This window comes from Monodelphis domestica, chromosome 3, assembly GCF_027887165.1.
Source record: "Monodelphis domestica isolate mMonDom1 chromosome 3, mMonDom1.pri, whole genome shotgun sequence".
Taxonomy (NCBI): domain Eukaryota; kingdom Metazoa; phylum Chordata; class Mammalia; order Didelphimorphia; family Didelphidae; genus Monodelphis; species Monodelphis domestica.
The window spans coordinates 213,172,089-213,193,371 of NC_077229.1; the positions used below are offsets into that span (position 1 = coordinate 213,172,089).

A 21,283-nucleotide genomic window follows, 5' to 3' on the forward strand; every position below is an offset into this window, starting at 1 on the left:
AACAATGAAAAACAACACAGGATCTGGATTGGCTTCAAATCCTGACTCTTCCAGGTGCAATCTATGTGACTTTTTTGTTGTTCACTTATTTCAGTTGTATCCACTTCTTTGTGACTTGATTTGGGGTTTTCTTGGCAGAGATACTGGAAATGCTTGCTATTTCCTTCGCTAGCTCATTTTTACAAATGAGGCAACTGAGGCAGAGTTAAGTGACTTACCCAGGATCATACATCCAGTAAGGGTCTAAGGCTGGATTTGAACTCAGGTCTCCCTGATTCCCTACCCTGTGTTCTATCCAGTGTGCCATCTAGCTACTCAGTGTGACCTTGGATAAGCCAATTAATTTCTCCAGCTCTGTTTCCTAAAGCAAAACCGCAGGGTGTAGCATCAGTGACTTTGTTTAATGCTCCTTGAAGCCATAAATCTATGATTTCTGATTCATTTTTATTCTACAACTTCACAGTAAAATCTCACTCTATCTACACTGACCCATAGAGATAAAAATTCCCTGAAGTCCCTCCAATTGATTGGAGGGAATTTGTTTTCTACTGAAACTAGGCTGGTAGTTTTGTCTGGTTTTTTGTTTGTTTGTTTGTTTTTTAACCAAGTAGACTTAAGGAATGTACTAGAGAGGGAAATTGGTGAGATATAATTGGGGAGATTAAAAGATGGAACTCCCAGCATGAAAACTAACCATCTCTACTGACATGGGCCAATCACTACCCATTTATATACATAGAGAATATTCTGGTATTTGCTTAATTTAGAAAAAGGTGATGTGACACACCACGCAGGGTGCCAGATGGGATTTGAAACCAGGTTTTCCTGATTCTGTCTAGCACACTCTCTACCATCCCATGTCTCTACCACTTTTTAAGAATAGATGGCGGTATATTTCTGAGGAGAATGCAAAGTGTTGCCACTGACAGAAAAACAAAACACAACAAAATAGGACTCTATTTGCCCAAAACAAACAGCAAAGTCCATTTGCATAATAGAGAAATGAGGCTTATTTGCTTACTTGTATTTGGGTAATTAGCAATGGGGTTTCTCTATTGCTGGTGCCAGTGATGAAGACCCTCCTCTAAATGGTTTCAATATTGATTTTTAAAAATAGCTCTCATGCATGATTGGCTGATGTCATATGACTGAGTCCGATATGGTCCAAAGACTTTTTTCAGAGAAGACCTAAGCTCTCCTGATATAGATTTAGCAGATGGTGTAATTGTAAACTCAGGGTTGCAGAACCAGAAATCTCTTGGCAACATCACACTGTTTATCATTTGTATCCAAAGCATAGAAACCAAGCTGCAACTCGGAAGAGTTACCCAAAGAATTTCCTATTCTTCACTGCACTCTAGCTTTGTAATGAGGACAAGCGACACACGGAGCCATACCCAAGTGTATAAGTGTTGTGACAACGCAGTCATCAGGCGTGGCAGGGAGAAAAGGTTTTTTTGTTCTCCTAACAAGTGGCCTCCTGAATAAACAGGGTATTCCATTCCTTGGGGGGCCTCCTTGAACTTACTGGAAGAATGACAGCTTTTCTTCCATGCCCAGAACAGTCTAGGGGTCACAGCATTAGAGCTCTGAGGAATGAAGTAGTGTGATGGATTGTGAGACGGGGATCTGATGCTTTTTTTGTCTTTTTTTAAGAACCAGTAATCAGTGGATTAATCAATACATCCCAACATCTTCAGAGCCAAGAGAGGTTGAAGTCATCAGATATCTTGGAGGAGCTTATCATTCAAGGAATAATACAAAGCCAAAGTAAAGTATTTAGAAATGGAGAATCCTATAATGTCATGGCAAGTAACTAATTTATAATAAACTTTAGAGTATAGTTCAAAGTAAAAGCAGTATGTATGAGTGATTATCAGAAAGCATAAATTCTAGCAAGTGCATGTTTGCTATCATTCTCAAAGCATCCTTTGAAGTTAGTCCCCCTCCTCCCATGAATTCCCTCTGTCCTAGCATGCCATATTCTCAATGAATTCCTGGCCTGCCTTAAACCTTCATGAGATACTGAAGGGTCTGTGAAGACTTTTTTGTTTTTAAACCCTTACTTTGTGCCTCAAAAATAACTCTGAAACAGAAGGGCAAGGGCTAGGCAAACAGGATCAAACAACTAAGACATGTTGGAGGCCAGATTTGAACTTGGGTCCTGATGCTCTATCCACTGAGCCACCTATCTGCCTCAGTGCCTGTGAAGTCTTATAGACTTTGCCATAAACAAAGGCAGGGAGAATTTATTTCCTTCATTGAGCAACTCTTTATTAAGCATCTACTATGTGCAGAATGCTGTACCAAGAATAGGAAAACACGATAGCAGGGCTAGAAAAAAGAAGTGTGCCTTTTGGTAATGGTGAGTCTCCCAGAACAGAAAAGGAGGAAAGAAGATAAGACACTGTGCAGTCTCTGAGAGAAAGTGGCAGCTCATGTATAGTCATTCAAAAAATAAGTCAACATCATGTATAAACCAGATTGAATTGCTTGCCACCTCCAGAAGGGGGCAGGGAAGAAGGGAGGGAGACAATTTGGACCATATGACTTGGGAAACTGATTTGGAATTTGTTATTACATATAATTGGTTAAAAAAATGTAAATCAAAAAAATGCCCATCTAGAGGGATATCATGGAAATCTTGGTTCTGAAGCCAGAAGGAATACCATTAAAATAGTTACTCTCCGTGATTTGGGTGTCAAAGAAGAAAGTGTAAAGATGGGGATAGAATGAACAGAGGATGTGTTTTGGAAGAAATATATCTGTAGAGGGAAAAAAAAAAGAAAACTTCTGGCTTGACTTTGTAGCAGTGCCTTTAAGGCAGCTGAGGAGAAAGACTGTTTATGTGTTATTTAGAAATGGAATGGTTGCTAGAGACAGAACTATGGCGTTGTCAGAGAGATATAAGTGGGTGGCCAGACTGGCAGAGCAGAACGCAAATAAAACAGTCATTGGGAGCTCTAACAGGCTGCCAGAGTGGCCCAAGATAAACCAGGCATGGGACAGGGTCGAGATGTACCGCACTTAATAGGTCTTTGTATTCCTGGAAATCTCACCAACATCCAACCCTCCCCAGGCACCAATTCATTGTAGAGCTAGGAGAGCAAAAAATTAAATACATATATGTATATATACATATAATAAAAAGAAATATAAAATTAAATAAATAATAATAAATAAAATAAAAATATTTTTAAATATACCAAGAGTAAAATATAGCCCTGAATGTCAAACATGAAGTCTGGTGATTAGGAGACCAGGATGGAAGAGGTTAGGGACTATATCTATAATTCATAAGTATTGGGAGTTTTTCAATGAAAAAATCCTCTCTACTAATCAACTTTCTCTGTGACTAAAGTCTTAAGAGTGTTCGCTGGAGTACTCAGAGAGAATGCTTAAATGACTTGTCCAGGGTCACACAGAAATAAAATTTGAACCTTGGTCTTCCAGTCTCTGAGGCCAACTCTCTGTCCATTATGCCATAAATCTCATCTAGATGGAGGATTGCACAATGACCAATACATAGCAAGGGCTTTCTTAATATATCTAGGAGAGAATTATAGGGGTGCTAGGTGTCTGACATCTTGCATATATAGGATGTCCAAAAAGTCTTATGGCAGTCTATGTTTTTCAAGTAGATACAAAGTGGGGAAGGAGGTGGCAACTAGGTAGCACAGTAGATAGAACTTTTTTTTTCCCATGATATTGTTAATTTAATGGTATTATTGCCAACATTTGACTGGCTCCAGTTGTTTTAGTTTTTGTTTCTGTCAATTAAGTTTTCTAAAGGATGGATGGTATTTTGCACTTCATTTCAGTAATCAGACTTCAACTGTCGTTGCTTGTGTCTTGGATTTGTGGTACATTATACAAACCATCATCCACGCCTTTTTACAAAATAATAGTCCTTCCAGCGCTTCTTTAGAACAGCTTTTGTTTTGAACCCAAGAGTCTGGAGTCAGAAGGACCTGGGTTCAAATCTGGATTCAGACACTTCCTAGCTGTGTGACTCCAGGCAAGTCATTTAACCCCATTTATCTAGCCTTTGCCTTTCTGTCTTAGAATTGTTCCTAAGGGGAACAGCTGGGTGGCTCCGTGGATTGAGAGCCAGCCCCAGAGATGGGAGGTCCTGGGTTCAAATCTGGCCTCAGATACTTCCTAGCTGTGTGACCCTGGCAAGTCACTTAACCCCCATTGCCTAGCCCTTGCCACTCATTCTTCAGCCTTGGAACCAATACACAGTATTGATTCTAAGATAGAAGGCAAGGGTTTAAGAAGAAGAAGAAAAAAGAATTGTTTCCAAGACAGAAAGTAAGGGTTTTAGGGAAAAAATAAAGTAGATACATAAGTTATTAAGGCTTAAAACTGCTTTAAGACCATGGGGATATTATAAAAATGTTAGGAGGTCTTTATAAATAAATGAAAGTTAGTTAGAAATAGAGATCATCGATGATGAAAAATGAAACATCATAAAATATTTTAGAGGCATATTTTCCTGAACATATTTATTTCCTGATAAGGGAATGTTATTATTACCGATATAAGGGAACTTTCAATATGAAAATTTCTAACAATGCTGTTTGTCAGCAATTTGGGGTGAGGGAGTTGACATGGTGAGAAGGTATGTGACTTAGACAAGGTCACAAAGCTAGTACACATCAGAGGACTCGAACAAGAGTCTTCTAGACTCCAGGACTGGTTCTCTATCCAGTATGCCATGCTGCTTCTCAGAGAATAAATATGATTTTTTTAAAGAAAACTGAATATGGAATCCAGGGCATTAAATGGAGAGAAAAGAAAATCCTCAGAGCAAATCAAAAGATAAAAGAGTGAAAGAGAAGATGAATGTTAAGCAATTACTGAAATTCAGTATTAAAATGAAGAGAATCAGATTAGCAAAATAGAAGTGAAAAAAATAAATTATAGCAAGAGTAGCTTTCAGTGTTTTTTAAAGACCTTTCCTAATTACCAAGTCAGAAAAAGAAATGTTTTTCAATAAAATAACATGAGGGCAAATGGGAAAATGAATAAGAAAGGGCTTTAGAAATTGGTTCTTATACTTATAAGGTGCCCTGTTAAGACATGAAGGTTTGTCCCTCATCAGCCCAAGTCATTATCTTAAGCCCCATTTGTCATCTATGTCTGAGGACAGATAAGGACAGAGAGAGCAGATAAATGAGCTTCATCCATCCTCCGAATTGGGAGAATCCCCAGAGTGCAGCTGATCTCAGGAGGGCCATAGAGCATCTGTGCCCACCGCAGGGACTCCCTTTTGTCTGTTTTTCACTTTATTTGCTTGTTGCTAAGTACTGAAGGAATTCCAGACTGCCTGCTGGATAAGCAACTTGTCAGATTTCTCTCCCCTTTTTTTCTCTCCCTTCTCTTGCTGTCTCTATCTCTCTGTCTCTCTGTCTGTCTCTGCCTGTCCATTATACATATCCACTACGCTTCAGAGGCAAAACTGGAACCCAAGCCTTCTAAATTCCAAGGGAAGTTCTATGACCACTAGACCACACTATTTCTCCCTGTTAGAAATATCAAGATAAATATAAATGACTTTCTGGCTCTGGACTTTCCATAGTCTATCCCTGGTCTTTTTCATTGGTGTGGCTCCTCGAGCATCCAGTGCCTGATATGACCAGTGGTAGCGGGGGAAGAGGAGCGAAAGGGCAAAGATTCATCGCCCTCAAAGGAAGTGAAACTGCTGTAAGCATGACTGAATGGAGTGACCTCCAGTCTATATGACACTCTTTATTGAACCTCAGAGGGAGCTTTCCAAGAGGGAGGAAGTCCGACTGGGCCCAGAAAGAATAATGCTAGCTAATGCCCAGCGACCTTTCCCAGAGGGTTGAGAGGCAGAACAAGAGCGGCAAACCTCTTCAGAGAAGCCCTGGCCCACTGCCATCCTGTGCACAGGGTTCCCGTTAGGCACTCGAATCAAGGTAGGTTCAGACTTGGGTCAATAGCTAATTAGGAGACTTCTGAGCAATGCCTAGGAGACTCAGGAAGCGGTATGGAGAAATGCGGTTGACTAGAGGAGTAAGAACCGAATGTTTTCCCAGGATGTTGGACTATTAAACTTGAAAATGTGTCCATTAATCAATCAAGAGACATTTATTAAATACTTGCTGATGCCAGATGCTGTGCAAGGGACTAATGATACAAAGGCAAAAATGAAATGGACCCCAATAACCAATTGGTGATATTTTCGAAGGTGACTTTGTTTTCAGTATTTAGACTACTGATAATTTGTTTTCTATTGTCTTGTGATCCATGTTCCTGCTTTCCTCCCCACCCTCCTCCCAGGAAGGCAGGTTATATAATATAGTTTGTTCATATTTTATCACACAATGCATATTCCTATGTTTGTCAAGTTGAGAAAGAAGACACGTGTTGTTCACACTAGAGAAATATTCACAGAAGAAATAAAGTAATGAATATTAAAAAAAAAAAAGAAACCACATAGAATCAGAGATTTAGAGCTAGAAAGGACCACAGAGACCATCTAGTCCAAACCCTCATTTTATAGAAGAGGAAACTGAAATTGAAGGAAATGAAATGTGATTTACACAAGTTCACACAGGTAGTAAGTAGTAAAGTTAGATTTGAACCAAGGTCTTTGGACTCCCAAACCAGTAGGCTTTCTATTATTATGTTACAAGGACTAGCATAATATGCAAATAGAAAAAAAGTAACCATCCCATATATGGCTTTAAAAAAAAAACTCACCTTCTGTATTAGTATCATTTTTTTATTATTTATTTAATTTTAGCATTTAAAAATTTTTTATTTCCAAATTCTCCCCTTCCCTCCTATAATAGTTTCTTCTCTCCCTTTTCCCTTCTCTCTCCCCTCGCCCCTCTCTCTTTCTCTCTCACCCCCCTCTCTCTGTCTCTGTCTCTATCGCTTTGTCTCTCTCCCCCACCTTGCTCTCTCTCTCTCTCTCTCTTTTCCTCTCTCACTTTCTCTCTCCCCATCTCTCAAAACTTAGTATCATTTCTTTTTTTTAACATTTTTTAAACTTTTTTTTCCCAGTTACATGTATTTTGTATTGATTCTTAAAAAGAAGGGCTAGGTAGTAGGGGTAGGCAATCTGGGTTAAGGAGCTTGCCCAGAATCCCACAGTTAGGAGTAATCTGAGGTCATATTCGAACCCCAGTCCTCCTGAATCCAAGGCTAGCACTCCATCCATTGTGTAACCTAGCTGCCCCCTACATATGTTTGTTTGTTTTTTAAATAAGGTCAATATAGAGGTAAAGGGTAGAATTCTTTCTCCTTAGAAGGAATGAGTGATGGATCCAATGAAAACTTAGGTCCATCAGAATGAACCAAATCCTATTATTTGATAAGGTAGAAAAGTCCAGTTTTTATACAATTGCACACTTTTCCCACCCTTTTCAGATTCACATTGCTAAATTAAAACCACCCAAAATTCTAGAATCCAACTGTGTCTTCTTTTACTGGGTTTTACTATGTAAGAATACAAATTTAATTTCCTTTTAGTTTTTGCTATTGAAGAATTTCACCTAACTTCACTGTCTAATATAGATTATAATATCTCTGAGCCCCAATACTGTTAGAGTAACAAGTAGTTTCTTTTTCAGCAGATGGCTTTCCCCAGCAGGAGGCCCAAGTGCCAATTGTCATAAAAAAAATAAAATAAATTAAAAAAAACAAAACAACCCTGGTTTGTCAAACACATCCCACAGTCTATATGTGGTGAAGAAATTCTCACCACATGAACTCTTCAATAACTGCAACTGAGCCAAAAAGCAAAATACAATTTTTTTCTCCTTTCTTAAAAAAACAAACAAATAACTTTCATAGAATCATAAAATTTCATGGACACTTTGGAAATGACCTGAGAAATCATTTAATTCAAGCACTGAAATAAGGTCCAGAAATGTTAAGAAATCTGCTCACAGTCACACAGCATGTGTCGGAGCCACCACTGAAATTCAGGATTCTTGGCTCTCATGACTTTCTTTTGACTCTCACTTTTTTATTCTAGGTAAATATAGTATAATAGTTGTGATTTTTTAGTATTGCGCATATAGCCAACATTTTCATCGAATGAAACTGACATTCCAAGTTCTATGATTGTTCTCCAAGCTAGAGCAAGATCCCTATGTGGCCACTGCCTCCTAATGTGGGTGTCAGGATTCCTCCAGTGTGGAACTGAGAAGGGACCAGAAGGAACATAAGTAGGGATGTCACCAGGGAGCCTTTTTAAAGGGCCATAGCATCATAAGCAAATTCATAATGGTCTTGGGAGAAGTTTCTTCCTCAGATTCCTGAATGTGTCTTCATTCCATGGTTTAGGAAAGTTTGGACAGCTCTTAAATCTGAAGGGAGGAAAAAGATACCTTTCAGGGGTGTCTGGTTTCCTATCCTTGAAGTTACATGGGGATGTCAATCAGCTAGAAAACTAGACATATCTAGCTTCAAATGGAAAATTACAGATTCAGGGGACAAGCAGCTCCTAGAGGAGGGGCAGAGTAGGAAGGAGAGGGTGTTAAGTAAAGAAAAGAGGATGTAGTTTAGGCAGTTTGTCAAATACAGAAAAATTGGTCTGACTTCCCACAAGTCAGGTGATTATGGTCCAAGAGCCTAACTTCTGGTCCAGCAAAGACTCAAGAGAAAAACCTATGAAATTTATCCCAGAGATTGACCAAACTTTGAAATCCGAAGACCTCATTCAGGAATTCATCTAGCTTCTCTGAGACCATTAGAACTACTGCAGTAGGACAGGGAAAGGACCACATTGAAAACCCTCATGGAGAATGTGCAGGTATTAAACTCTGTCCTGATTGTCTGAGACCAACAGTGTATTTAAGATGTGATATGAGTCAAAACCAATTTCAACACCTAAGGTGACTGAGTCTAAGTAAAAGGACTGTTTACTTATAGTGTAGTAGAATTAGGAAGACCAGAGTTCAAATTTTATCTCAGACACTAGCTGTCTTCTCTGGGCAACTTAATCCTGCTTGCCTCAGTTTCCTCATCTGTAAAATAAGCTGAAGAAGGAAATGGCAAGCCACTCCAGTATCTTCCCCAAGAAGACCCCAAATGGGATCCCTAAGAATGATACATAACTGAAATGACCAAACAACAACAACATAAATCAATTGCCAACTCACCTAATTTCTCCATCTTATGCTTATTCCCAGAATTCCTTCCTACTTCATATTAATTCTTTTCCATCTAGTTTCAGAAAAGTTTTTCCTTCTTGCCACATTTTTTCTGTCACAAATAGTTTGTGATTTTTAAAACTCTAAACCATGTAAGTTTTCTTTTACATCCTTTTTAGGACTTTCCATTGTTGGCAACATTCACGACTTAGCCTGGTACTATGAAATAATGTCCACTCTTCATTAGGTTTTTGGCTCCCTCAAGACTAAGGCAGTGGCAAGTTCTTGTACAAATAAAACAAATGCTGCCAAAATTAGAAGGGAAGTGGAAAATTGGGAAGAAATGTTTATAGACAGTCTCTCAGAGGTCTCATATCTAAAATACATAAGGAACTTTGTAAAATTTATGTGCATAAAAGCTATCCCCCAAATGATAAATGAACAAAAGATATGAACACAGTTTTCAGATGAAGAAATAAAAGCTTTGCAAGGATATATGAAAAAAATGCTCTAAATAGTCACAGATTAGGGAAATGCAAACCAAAGTAGTTCTGAGGTATCATCTCACACCCAATAAACTGACTAAAATGACAAATGTTGGAGGGAATGTGGAAAAAGAGGGACACTAATACATTGTGGGTGGGGTTATGAATTGATACAACCATTATGAAGAGCAATTTGGAATTGTGTCCAGAATTATAAAACTTGATATCCTGAACTTCGGGAATATGATTACTTATCTGCTTCACGAGGATATCAAGGGAAAAGGAAAAGATGGTTCAAAACATTTATAGCAGCTCTCTTTGAGGTGACAAAGAACTGGAATTCAAGGGGAGGTCCATCAATTGGTGAATGGCTAAACAAATTGAAATGGAATATTACTACACCATAAGAAATGATGAGAAGATTATTTTTTTAACTTGTAAAGAACTAAATTAGATAATGAAAAAATAAACAAGTAGAACCAAGAGAACATTATAGATAGATACAGATTTCATATTTGAAGAATAACTTGTGAATGTTCACTTCCAGAGAATGAACTGAAAAATGAAAATACAAAAGGTGTAATCTATTTATACATATCTGAATGTTGGATGGTGCCTTCTACGGTATGAACTGTGAAGGAGGGTCTGAGATACCCTATTAATAAAATTTTATTTTATTTTTAAACCCTTACCTTCCACCTTAGAAACAATATTGTGTATTGGTGCTAAGGCAGAAGAGTGGCAAGGGCTAGGCGATGGGAGTTGAGTGATTTGCCCAGGGTCACAGAGCTATGAAGAGTTTGAGACCAGATTTGAATATTAATCCCCCAATTTTTTAATATACCAACATTGAAAAAAATAAGAGGGTCAAAATTTCAGTATCTGCTTGCCATTTCCTCTCTCTTACCCTGTTGCCAAAGTGTCTGTGTGTGTATGTCTTTTCCTTCTATTTTTCATATTGAATTCTTTCTTCCTCCAGATGAACATGGATGAAAAGCCTCTCAGGAAGCCACCTGCCAGACTAGAAAAACTTAAGACCAAAAGGGAAACAAATGGTTTCACAATAAAAAATATAGAGGAGAAGATGAAGGCTGCAGATGAAAGGAGGAAGGTAACTTAGCCCTTATACGTACCAGAAATTCATGGAGTCTGCTTACTAAAATCAGTCATTTTCAAACCTTTTTTGCAGGACTTGTTCTTTTTGAGATACATCCTCCCAGTTTGGGTTGAATATTATAAGAATCCTTGGGTTTTAATAGAGTTCACATTTTTAACCTTATTTTTACCAAGGAAAAACATAAAATAATTTTAAATTAATGCTATGCCAGGGGCAGCTGGGTAGTTCAGTGGATTGAGAGCCAGGCCTAGAGATGGGAGATCCTAGGTTCAAATCTGGCCTCAGAAACGTCCCAGCTTTGTGACCCTGGACAAGTCACTTGACCCCCATTGCCTAGCCCTTACCACTCTTCTGCCTTGGAACCAATACACAGTATTGACTCCAAGATGGAAGTTAAGGGTTTAAAAAATTAATGATATGCCATTTTTAACTGAGAGAAGCCATGTGGGGAAGTAGAGAACTGACCTTGAAGTAAGGAAGATCTAGGTTCAAAACCCACTTCTGCCAAACCACTTCTTATTGCAGGATATAGACTACAAATAGTAATTATCAGCAACTTTGCCAAAGTGACTGATCTACATTGGTACAGAGAATTTCTCCACCAGAACTTCTCTACAACAAAATTCAAGGTTTAGACTAAGAAAAAAACAATTATGTGCTCTAAGCAGCTTTAAGAAGATGTCACTTCCCTCTACTCCCCAAAAGTGCTAACAGGGAAATCTCAGTGATGGGAAGCTTTAATTAGAAGAATAGAGTTGGAGGAGAAGCAGCACAGATTTAATGACACCATATTTCATAAGTGGAAGGACTGTTTAGTTAATCACCATCTAAATTCCATTCATACAGGCTGAATCTTTTATCTGGTTGATTCAAACCAGACCTTTGGTACTCCAGTTTTGGCTCTGTAAGAACTGTGGCCTTTGATTTATGAACCTGGACATACTACCAAGATATCTGAGACCTTGGGCCAATCTTGACAGGATAGAGGCTCTCAAAGTCAATTCTAGGGATCCCTGGTGATCCCCGAGACCCTTTTGGGAGGTCGTCAAGGTCAAAACTGTTTTCATAATGTTTTCAATAGTGCTAAGATGGTTTAATTTCTAATATGGTAGATATTGATAGATAAAACCTATGTAAACTAAAGTTCTTTTGGGTCCTGAGTAATTTTCAAGAGCAAAAAGAAGAAATACAATCCCCTCCAACACTGAGACCCAAGAGTTTGAGAACAACTGCCACAACAGATGGATTTGTCCCATTAGGCATGTCCTCCTCACTCTTGGCCCTTGCCCTTAGAAGCATTCTGGTTGTTTGAATAATAGAGAGTTGGTACAAAAGAAGAGAAAAGCAAAACAGAAATAAGCAAAAGTTTGGCAATGAGGAATACAGCTAAGTCTTCAAGTCCTTGAAGACACATTATAACTTGAGCAGCAATGTGTCAAACTAGAAATGAATAAGAAAGAAAGCTCTTGAGCTATTAGAGGAGGAGAAGGAGGAGGAGTAAGAGAAGGAAAAGGATGGATTGGGAAGCATGACCTAACAGGGATTGAGCTTAGATTAATGATGATGATGAAGATGAAGAAAAAGAATTACATTAATAAACTTGCCATCTTTCATAAACTGACAGATGATAAATTCCCATGATACAAATATAGACCTCAAAATACCCTTGAAAGTTCTGCAGATAAATTGTCCTTAAAGTAGAGCCTTATCAAAAACTAAATTGATGCCCAGAGTTGTCTGGACACAACAATGATCTACCAAAATGTAAGCTTAATGTTTTAATGGATGCTGCCAAGACAAAGATTCATAATCACCGATACATGAAAGGAAAAAATTCAAAATATAGAGACCTAGCAGAAGACATAAAAATGCTGTGAGAACAGGATGAAGTTCCTATCATCCCTAAGATCCTGCCATGAGTTATATCCTAATGCTTTTATTCCATTATAAAAGCAATTATTTTATCCAACTTTGCAAAAATAGTCCATAGAACATTAAATATAAAAAAATAATAAGATAGTGACTTGTCCCAGGACTGTTTTTATTTGCATTTAAGCCCCCTCCTTAGAGCAGAAAAATGGAATAGTGGCTAGAGTGATAGACCTGGTGTTTAGAGGACCTGTGTTCAAATTCTTCCCCAAAACTATCCACATGACCTTGAGCAAGCCACATAACTTCCATCAGCTTCAATATCCCTGCTCTAAAATTAGAAGAGCTGATGAGGTGGCCTCTAAGGTCTCCTCCATCTCTAAAGCTCTGATTCTCTTTTTGAAAAAAGAGGATAGTGAATAATAACAGAGTTTAATTTTAAGGAACTTCAAATTTAGCCAAATTATTTCCTTTATAATGTTATAGTCTCCTTATCTAGAGATTTTGCAAAAATGTGTAAACTGGCTCTTATGCTGGAATAATTCAAGGTTTGTCCATCTTAGAGAGAAGATAATGGTAATGAATTAGTTGACCTTGATGCCCCTCAGTGGCCATGATCTTAGGACTATCCTTCATCAAGAAATATCATCTACAAATTACTAACCATCTCTGGCAGGAGGGAGGGAAGGGAGGGAGACAATATGTATCTCATAATTTCAGAATTGTGTAATATTATTTCATATAATTGGAAAAATGAAATATCTTTGAATTAAAAAAAGAAGTTTCATCTTTTCCTTCTTAGAACTTTAGAACTTTAATGATGGAAAAGACCTTAGAAATGATGTAACAGCCCACTCATTTTTTAGGAAAATGAGGCAAAAAAAGAAAAGTGATTTATTCGTGCATTGGGCCAGAGAATGGGAGAGACCATATTCAAGGAGGACCTTTTCCTACTCTCATTCCCATTTCTATTAGAGAAAAGCGGCAATGTTTAAAAGATCTGAGAAAAACTAGAAATCAAACAAATTTTGTTCTGGGGACATTTCTCAAAATCTCAGAACTGGGAGAGGCCTCGGAGGTCACTTAATCTTTCCTCTACCTGACCAAACATTGTCTCTATTACATCCCAAGTAGATGGTCATCTACCTTTCATTTGATGACCTTCAAGTGAGGAATAATTGACCACTTTCCAAAGCAAGCTATTACAGTTTTTCTTACAATTTAGTGTTAGAAAGTTTTCTTGATGTGTTGCTGAAATCTTTCCACCTGAAGCTTCTACTTGCTGCTAGTTTTGCTGTCAGGAACAAAGCAAAAAAAGTATAATTCACATCCTAAGTTGTAGTCTTTCAGATATCAAAGTCAGCTGTCATGTGTCCCATAAATCCTCCTTTTTTGCAGGCTAATCTCCATGACTTTCAAATGTTCTTAAAAACGTAATTAATGGTTTTTAGTTCACTCCAGCTTGATCATGCTTTTCTGGACACTTTCCATTTTGTCATCTCAAAAACTCAGATGGATCTGTGATCTCATGTAGGTATTCCTCTAATGGATCTCCATTAATATACAGCGTGACCCATCCATGCCTGTCTATTTGGGGGTGACTCTTGTCTGGTGTCTTCCAATAAATTTGACATAGGTAGTCCACAAAACATACCAGGGGCCTTCCTCATTTTCTTTGGATACTGTGAAGATGCCAGTGAAGCCCAAAGGCTGTCCAGTGGTTACTCCCTTGCCCTTGCCATTTAGCCAGCCTATCATTTTTGCTTTTTCATTTCTTTAGTTTGTCAGCATCCTTCCCTAAATGAGGTGCAAAGAACCAAACATAATATTTTGTATTCATTTTCTTTGTGATATCCCAAAAAATACTAACTGTGGATAGGAGCAGGTAGGGCAATGTGCAGAAATTCCAAAAGAAATGATTCATTCATTTACCTTACCCTCAACATTATTCTGCAGGTTAAAGGTGAAGAAATGAAAAAAAGGCTGAGAAGTGACAGGCCTCTGCCACCAATTGTCCCTTCAAGCACAGCAGAGCTGAGTGAAGATGACACTCCATTTACCAAAGGATTTAAAACTACAGACTATACTATGTTTCAGACTTCTACCATGGAAACAGAAAGGCAAGCAAAAAGGAAAAAAAGCTTTGGGAAAGGCAACATAGTCTCAAGTGAAATAAATCAAAACTACGAAGGCTTTGGGGTTGTGGAGTCAGATGTGCACTACAACACTTCTGATGATGCATTCTGACACACTAGTGTTGCATTTTGGGGATCCAAATCTAATTTAATCCATATACCCCTATTTCTGATATGTTAATGCATCCATTACACAAACAAAACACAACCAAACAGCAAATCAGCTATAATGACATACTGACTTTTGCCCCTGACTTGGGAATTTTGCACTTTGGAGCATAGATTGTTGCCAAAACTTCACAGAAAAAAAAGATTTGTGGGGGAAGATTAAATGTCTGTCCTTTCAAAAGGGTAAAGAGCTATAATGGGGGAGCTAGGTATTGCAGTGAGTAAAGTACCAACCCTGGAGTCAGAGGATCTGGGTTCAAATGTGACTTCAGACACTTACCAGCTGTGTGACCTTGGGCACCACACTTAACACTGTTTGCCTCAGTTTCCTCATCTATAAAATGAGCTGGAAGGAAAAATGTATACAATATCTTTGCCAAGAGAACCTCAAAAGGGTTCATAAAAGTCAAGCATTATTGAAAACTACTAAATAACAATAAAGAGGTATTCTACTTAAATGAAATTAAGGAGAAGCATATTGGTTTGATGGGTATCATCGAATTAACTAAATGCATTTGGAATAAAGTCTGGTCCACTTCATTCAATGTAAACTATACATGTGATATTTCACTAATTCTTAAAATTAAGTCCTTGCTCTGTCCCTCTCCTAAAGACCTTCTTAATGTAGTAGCTAGTCCAGTGGCAATGATATGTATTGCTTAGTGCTACTGTTAGTACCCAGGGCTACAGAGAGTGCTGATGTCAAGGTTAGCAATTTCATCTCCATGCAACCCAAAGGAAGAGAAGGATCAAGAGGAAGGAGGCAGCCTAGGGAGGCAGCCTTTCCCCCCACTGCCTATATAGTCAATAAAGGCTCAGCCAAGTATTTCTTTGGCTCAATGTATATTAGATCATCTGTGCCTTTCCTTTCAAAGCTAAGTTCTTGGGTGGGTAAGATAAGCAGTCTGAAAGTATGTTGTGGTTGCTGAAAGGCACTATTAGTGTAGTAGGGAGAGTCCTGGAGTGTCAGGAGAGAGATTTGGTTTTGAATTCTACCTCTTACACTTTCTAGCAATGGGACCATGAACAAGTAGATTAACCTCTCCAAACCTTAGTTTCATCATCTGTAGAATGGAGCTCATAATACTTATAAATCTCTTTAGTTGTTGTGAGGATCAAGTAAGATCATTCATTTATTCCTTCATGAAACAACCATTTATTAAGCAGTTATGGTGGACCACTCACTCTGCTAGGCACAGAAATAAAAAAATAAAAACAATAGTCCCTACCCTCAAAGAGGATCTATTTTTTCATGGAGGGAAAAACATGAATTCACATAAATAAATGCAAAATATATTTTAAAAATCATGTCTGAAGGGAGCCCTCGGAGAATTCGGGATATGCCTTTTACAAGAGGTGTCATTTGAATCAATCCTTAAAGGATTTTTGGTGCAGAATGAAATGTGTACTTTTTTATACAATCATTGAGGGAATTATTTTTTTGCTTGACTATACAGATTTGTTACAAGAAATTTGTTTTTATTTTATATTTTATTCTGATGGTGTGGAGGTGGGATGGAAAGAAAATAAATTTCTTTCTTTTTTCTTTAATAAAAAGGTAGAAGTGAAGGACTAAGAGTTTAAAATATTGCATGCACTTGCAGATGAGACCTACAGATCATTAGTTTTTATTTTGTTATAAGAGACTTTAAGTGTTTTTTTGTTTGTTTTAAAACAAACTATATCAAGAACATTTTAAAAGGGGGAGGAAGTGCATTCTGGACATGGGAGAAACACTATGCAAAAACACAGAGAAGGAAGGTGGAATTTTGTGGACAGAGGACCATTGAAGTAGATAGCTTTGAGTACAGTGTAGAGTATCTAAAGTCAGATTCTCAAATATTTTTATTTCAATACCTCTTTATGCTCTTAAAATTATTGAGGATCCTGAAAAGCTTTTGTTTACTGGGTGATACTTATGGATATTTACTTTATGAGAAATTAAAATTGATTATCTAAAAATATTGATTAATTCACTTTTTAAAATACCCCATTATATGTTTTATATAAGTAACACATTTCTATGAAAAATAACATTTCCCAAAACAAAGAACAATTAGTAAGAAGAGAGGCATTGTTTCACATATTTTGAAAAATTTCCTTAATGTCTTGATTAATAGAAGACAACTGGATTCTCATATTTGCAAATGTATTCAATCAGTTGTGTTAATGTTGTTTTGGTTGAAATATATGAAGAAAAATATGGCCTTACATAGACATGTAGTTGCAAAAGGGAGGAGTATTTTAATAAGTAAATAACTCCTTAATATTATTATTAAAATAGTTTTTATGTTATGGACCCTCTAGAAAGGTCTCAGGAATTATCAGGAGTGGGTGGTCCACACTTTAATAACCATTCACTTTACCATACTTTGTATTGCTGAAGTAAATCAATATATGGTAAGCTTAGAAAGGCAAACTGGAGACAGACTGTGAAGACCTTTTTGCCACAGAGAGGATATATTTTAAACTTTTTAAATTTTAATTGTGGTTGGACTCTGAATATATTAATTAGGTGGTTTTATTAGGTGGTCTCCAGGGATTTAATTTCTAAATCCCAAAATGAATTACTAAAGTAAATGGAATTTATGGTAGTTTATTTACAATATTTACAATAGAAGGAAGATATTAAGGAATGAAAGAGAGAGAGGAAAAAAACTCTGGCTTCTACTGATACCAGTTAGAAACTCTAAGCCCCAGCCAGGGGAAGAGAGTCTCAAGAAGATGGGCCTTACCTGGAGGCTTCATGCCTCCATAAAGGCGAGGTCACTATATCAGTTAGAATTTCTAAGTCCCAGCCAGGGGCAGAGAAAAGCAAGTCCACTAAGTCAGCCTTTGACTCACTAGTGGTAACAGTCTAAAAAAGAAGTCTGGGTACTGGTCTTCCACTGGCTCCTCTGTCCTTCACTCCAATCCCAGGTGACTGACTGTCCTCTTCAGCCTTTTTCCCCTCTATTTAAAGACCTTTTTCTCTTGTGTCACCTCCTCTAAATTTTCACATCTACCAGTCACAGCAGACACTTTTCTCTAGGATTGCCCATTCTATAGTTCTCACCTTCCTTAGTTAGATTTTCTCCAGGACTGTCCATTCTTTAGTTCTCACCTTCTCCGGTTAGATTATATCTTTTGGGGTTACTTAACACCTCTTTTGGTAAATTCACCTTTTGTAGTTACTTAACACCTTTTTGTGGTTAATTCACCTTTTGTAGTTACTTAACCCCTTTTTGTAGTTAAAAATCTAACAGTAGATTGTAGCTTACAATTCTAGCTTCACTATAAAGAAAGAGCTAAGTATCTTCATTGTTACAATCAGGAGATAGCTAGATCCAATCTTTGTGACTAGAGGCAACAGGGAAATGACATATCCAGGTTAATCGGAGTATCATTTTGCAGCTATGTAGAATTGTCATTTTGTTTATATTGACTGAGCCTACCCATGAATAATTAATATTCTTCCAGTTATTTAGCTCTCTGAGCTTAGCCTATGAAAGGGAAGAGGGCAGTAACTTAAATTAATGTGCAATTAATTCATCCATTATTGTATTTTATTCATGTATGTATTGTATTGTATTCATAGGCAGTTGATCTAAATACTCAAAAACAAGGAGAGTCCACCAATAAGCATTTTTAAGCACTTTCTTTGTGCTAGACACTGGAATACATATAAGAAAGACAAAAGATAGTTCCTGATTTTAAGGAGCTTGTATCCTAACAAGAAAAATATAGATAAGATAAACTGGAGATAGCCAACAGAGGGAAGGCATTAGCATTAAGTGAGTTCATCTAGTGAAGGGTTTTAGTATATTGAACCAAAACTAGAGAATGGGAATGAGTAAAGAGACATGACTCTAGAGGAGAGGGTATAAAGGAAACAAGTAGAGGAGTGATTCATACTGTTACTTCTTCATCAAAGACTGGAATAAAGGAAGAGAGAATGGGACAATTCAGTTTGGGCATTTTGGAAGGTATATTTGATAACAGGCAAGGGGGTAATGCCTATAAAGGTTTTTGCAAAAAGCAAAGTGCTTTATAAATGATAATTATTATTATTATTATGACTATTATTATTTTCAGGGCCTCAAAATCCATCCAGTTATCAATACTTCATTCTAGGATACCTCTATAAAATAATAACTAGCATTTATTTAGACTTTAAGGTTTGCAAAGCACCTTTAAAAATGCTATCTCACAAAAATGTGTCCTCAAACAACCCCCTGAGGTTGATGTTATTTATTATCCTCATTTTACAGATGAGAAAACTGAAACTTTCAGAGTTTAAGTGGATTGATTTATCATACAGAGTATAATGGTCTGGAGCAGGATTTGAATTCAGTTCTTCTCAACTCCAAGTCTAGCATGGTATTTACCATACTACTTAACTGCCTCTGCTCTATAGTTCATAAATGGGTTTGATGTATGTTTTTTGTTTATTTCACCAACACTCCTTAGAATACTATAAAGGTATCATGCAACAACATGATATATTTCTTAGTCAGTGTAATGAGTCCAGGCACTGTTATACAATAACAATGCTAGCTAACTCCCCATATAAGTGTGTATTATTGGTTTGTTATTTATGAATCTGTCTTTTTTTTAATTCAAGTACACGGAAATAGTAATTAGCCATTTCAGAATGATGCTTGGTAATGGCATTTACCAATGTTATAAAATATGATAATGGCTCAAACAAATTTTCACACCAGAAGGAACAGAACTCTGACCTATGAGTATAAAGATTATGTATTTCTTTACTTATTTTTAAAGACCTGAACACAATTCATTCCTATAGAGATCTGTTGTTGTTTTTCATCTGGAAAATACAAACATAATAATGGCAGATTAATGATAACCTCTGCCATTATATATTTTATTTTTTTATTAATAATTTCACTTTAGACATCTGCAACAGTGATACAATTGAGGGAGCACAGGCCTTTGTGGCAAAGGATATGGTTTAACATTATACCTCTCTCATGCATTCTAAGTATATGACCATAGTGACTTAAATGGGCAAGTCACTTAGTCCTCCAAAGCCTTATCTTCCTTATCTATAAAATGAATGGACTATACACAAACTCTGAGTTTTCTTCTTTTTTAAAAATGGATTTAGAATATTTTTCTTTCTGGAGTCAATCTGTGAATTCTTTCAATTTCAATTTTATTTTCTTGCTTGAGGATCTCTGGGCAGCTATCTATGATAATTTCTTTCAATATGATGTCCAAGGTTTTTTCTTGATCATAGCTTTCAAGTAGTCTAATAATTCTCAAATTGTCTCTCCTAGAACTATTTGCTAGGTCTGTTGTTTTTTCAATAAGATATTTCATGTTTTCCTCTGAGTTTTATTTTTTTTTTATTCCTTTGATTCTGCTTTATTGTGTCTTGATTTCTCATGAAATCATTAGTTTCTAGATGGTCAATTCTGATTTTTAAGGCCTGATTTTCCTGTCAGGTTTTGGTTCTCCTTTTTTTCCATTGGCCCATTTCTTCTCCAGCATTCCATTTCAACTCTGTGTAAAATCCTTTCTCCATTTTAATACTTCTCCACTTTTCTTCTGCCTCTCTTAACTGATTTTTGAAGTCTTTTTTTGAGCTCTTCCAGACTTTGTGTCCAATTTATATTTTTATTTTGAACTTTGCATGTGTTTCCTTTGCTTTGGCTGTCCCTTTCTGTGTCTATACCTTGCTCTTTGTCTCCATAAAAATTCTTTAAAGTTAGGTGCTTTTTTGTTTTTTGCTCATTTATCCATATAATTATAAGTAGGCTCTGTTTTCTGGGAAGTTCGGGGTATCCTCTTAAACTTCAGTCCTTTTTTGATGTTATTCTCAGATTATTTTCTCTCTGAGCTTTTTATTGCTATACATCTGTGATCCTATGATCTAGGACCTAAATGATACAATCATTTTTTGTTGTTGATATCACTGACTTGAAGCCCTGTGTCTCACATTTAGAATATGGAATCAGCAAAAATAAAAATGCTTTTGAGTAAACCAAGTGCCCTCAATTGACAAACATGAAGTTCTATTGCAAAGAAATTATAGGATAATTTTTAGACTTCCTTTTTATCTCGCATGTAAAAAGGATCTTTTCCATGCTTCTTAAAAGAGAACAGGATAATTCAATTACATTGTAAACTAATCCAAATAACTAGAACTAGACTTTTAAATTTTTGATTCATTGAGCACAATGAATTTTTAAAAAATACTTTAGAAGTTTTTTATAAGCAGATGCAGAATTAAATAAATGGAACCAAAACAAGTGCTACAGCTACAATTATGGAAATTTAAAGGAAGCCAAACTATGGAAGAACCACAAAAAACCAATATTATTCTTTGAGAATAGATAATGAACCATACCTCCCTCTTGTTGTTAGAGA

General features: G+C 36.8%; 1 protein-coding gene across 1 annotated transcript in view; it reads left to right on the plus strand.

The window, feature by feature from the left end:
• Nucleotides 1-20,901, plus strand: part of STMND1 (stathmin domain containing 1) — a 38,431-nt gene extending 17,530 nt beyond the window's left edge. Inside the window, exons 3-5 of the mRNA XM_007487907.3 lie at nt 1,657-1,808; nt 10,599-10,730; nt 14,562-20,901. Of these exons, the coding sequence (XP_007487969.1) occupies nt 1,657-1,808; nt 10,599-10,730; nt 14,562-14,852 (575 nt within the window). The 3' untranslated portion in view covers nt 14,853-20,901. The remainder of the gene's footprint in view (nt 1-1,656; nt 1,809-10,598; nt 10,731-14,561) is intronic.
• Nucleotides 20,902-21,283: the final 382 nt, after the last annotated feature.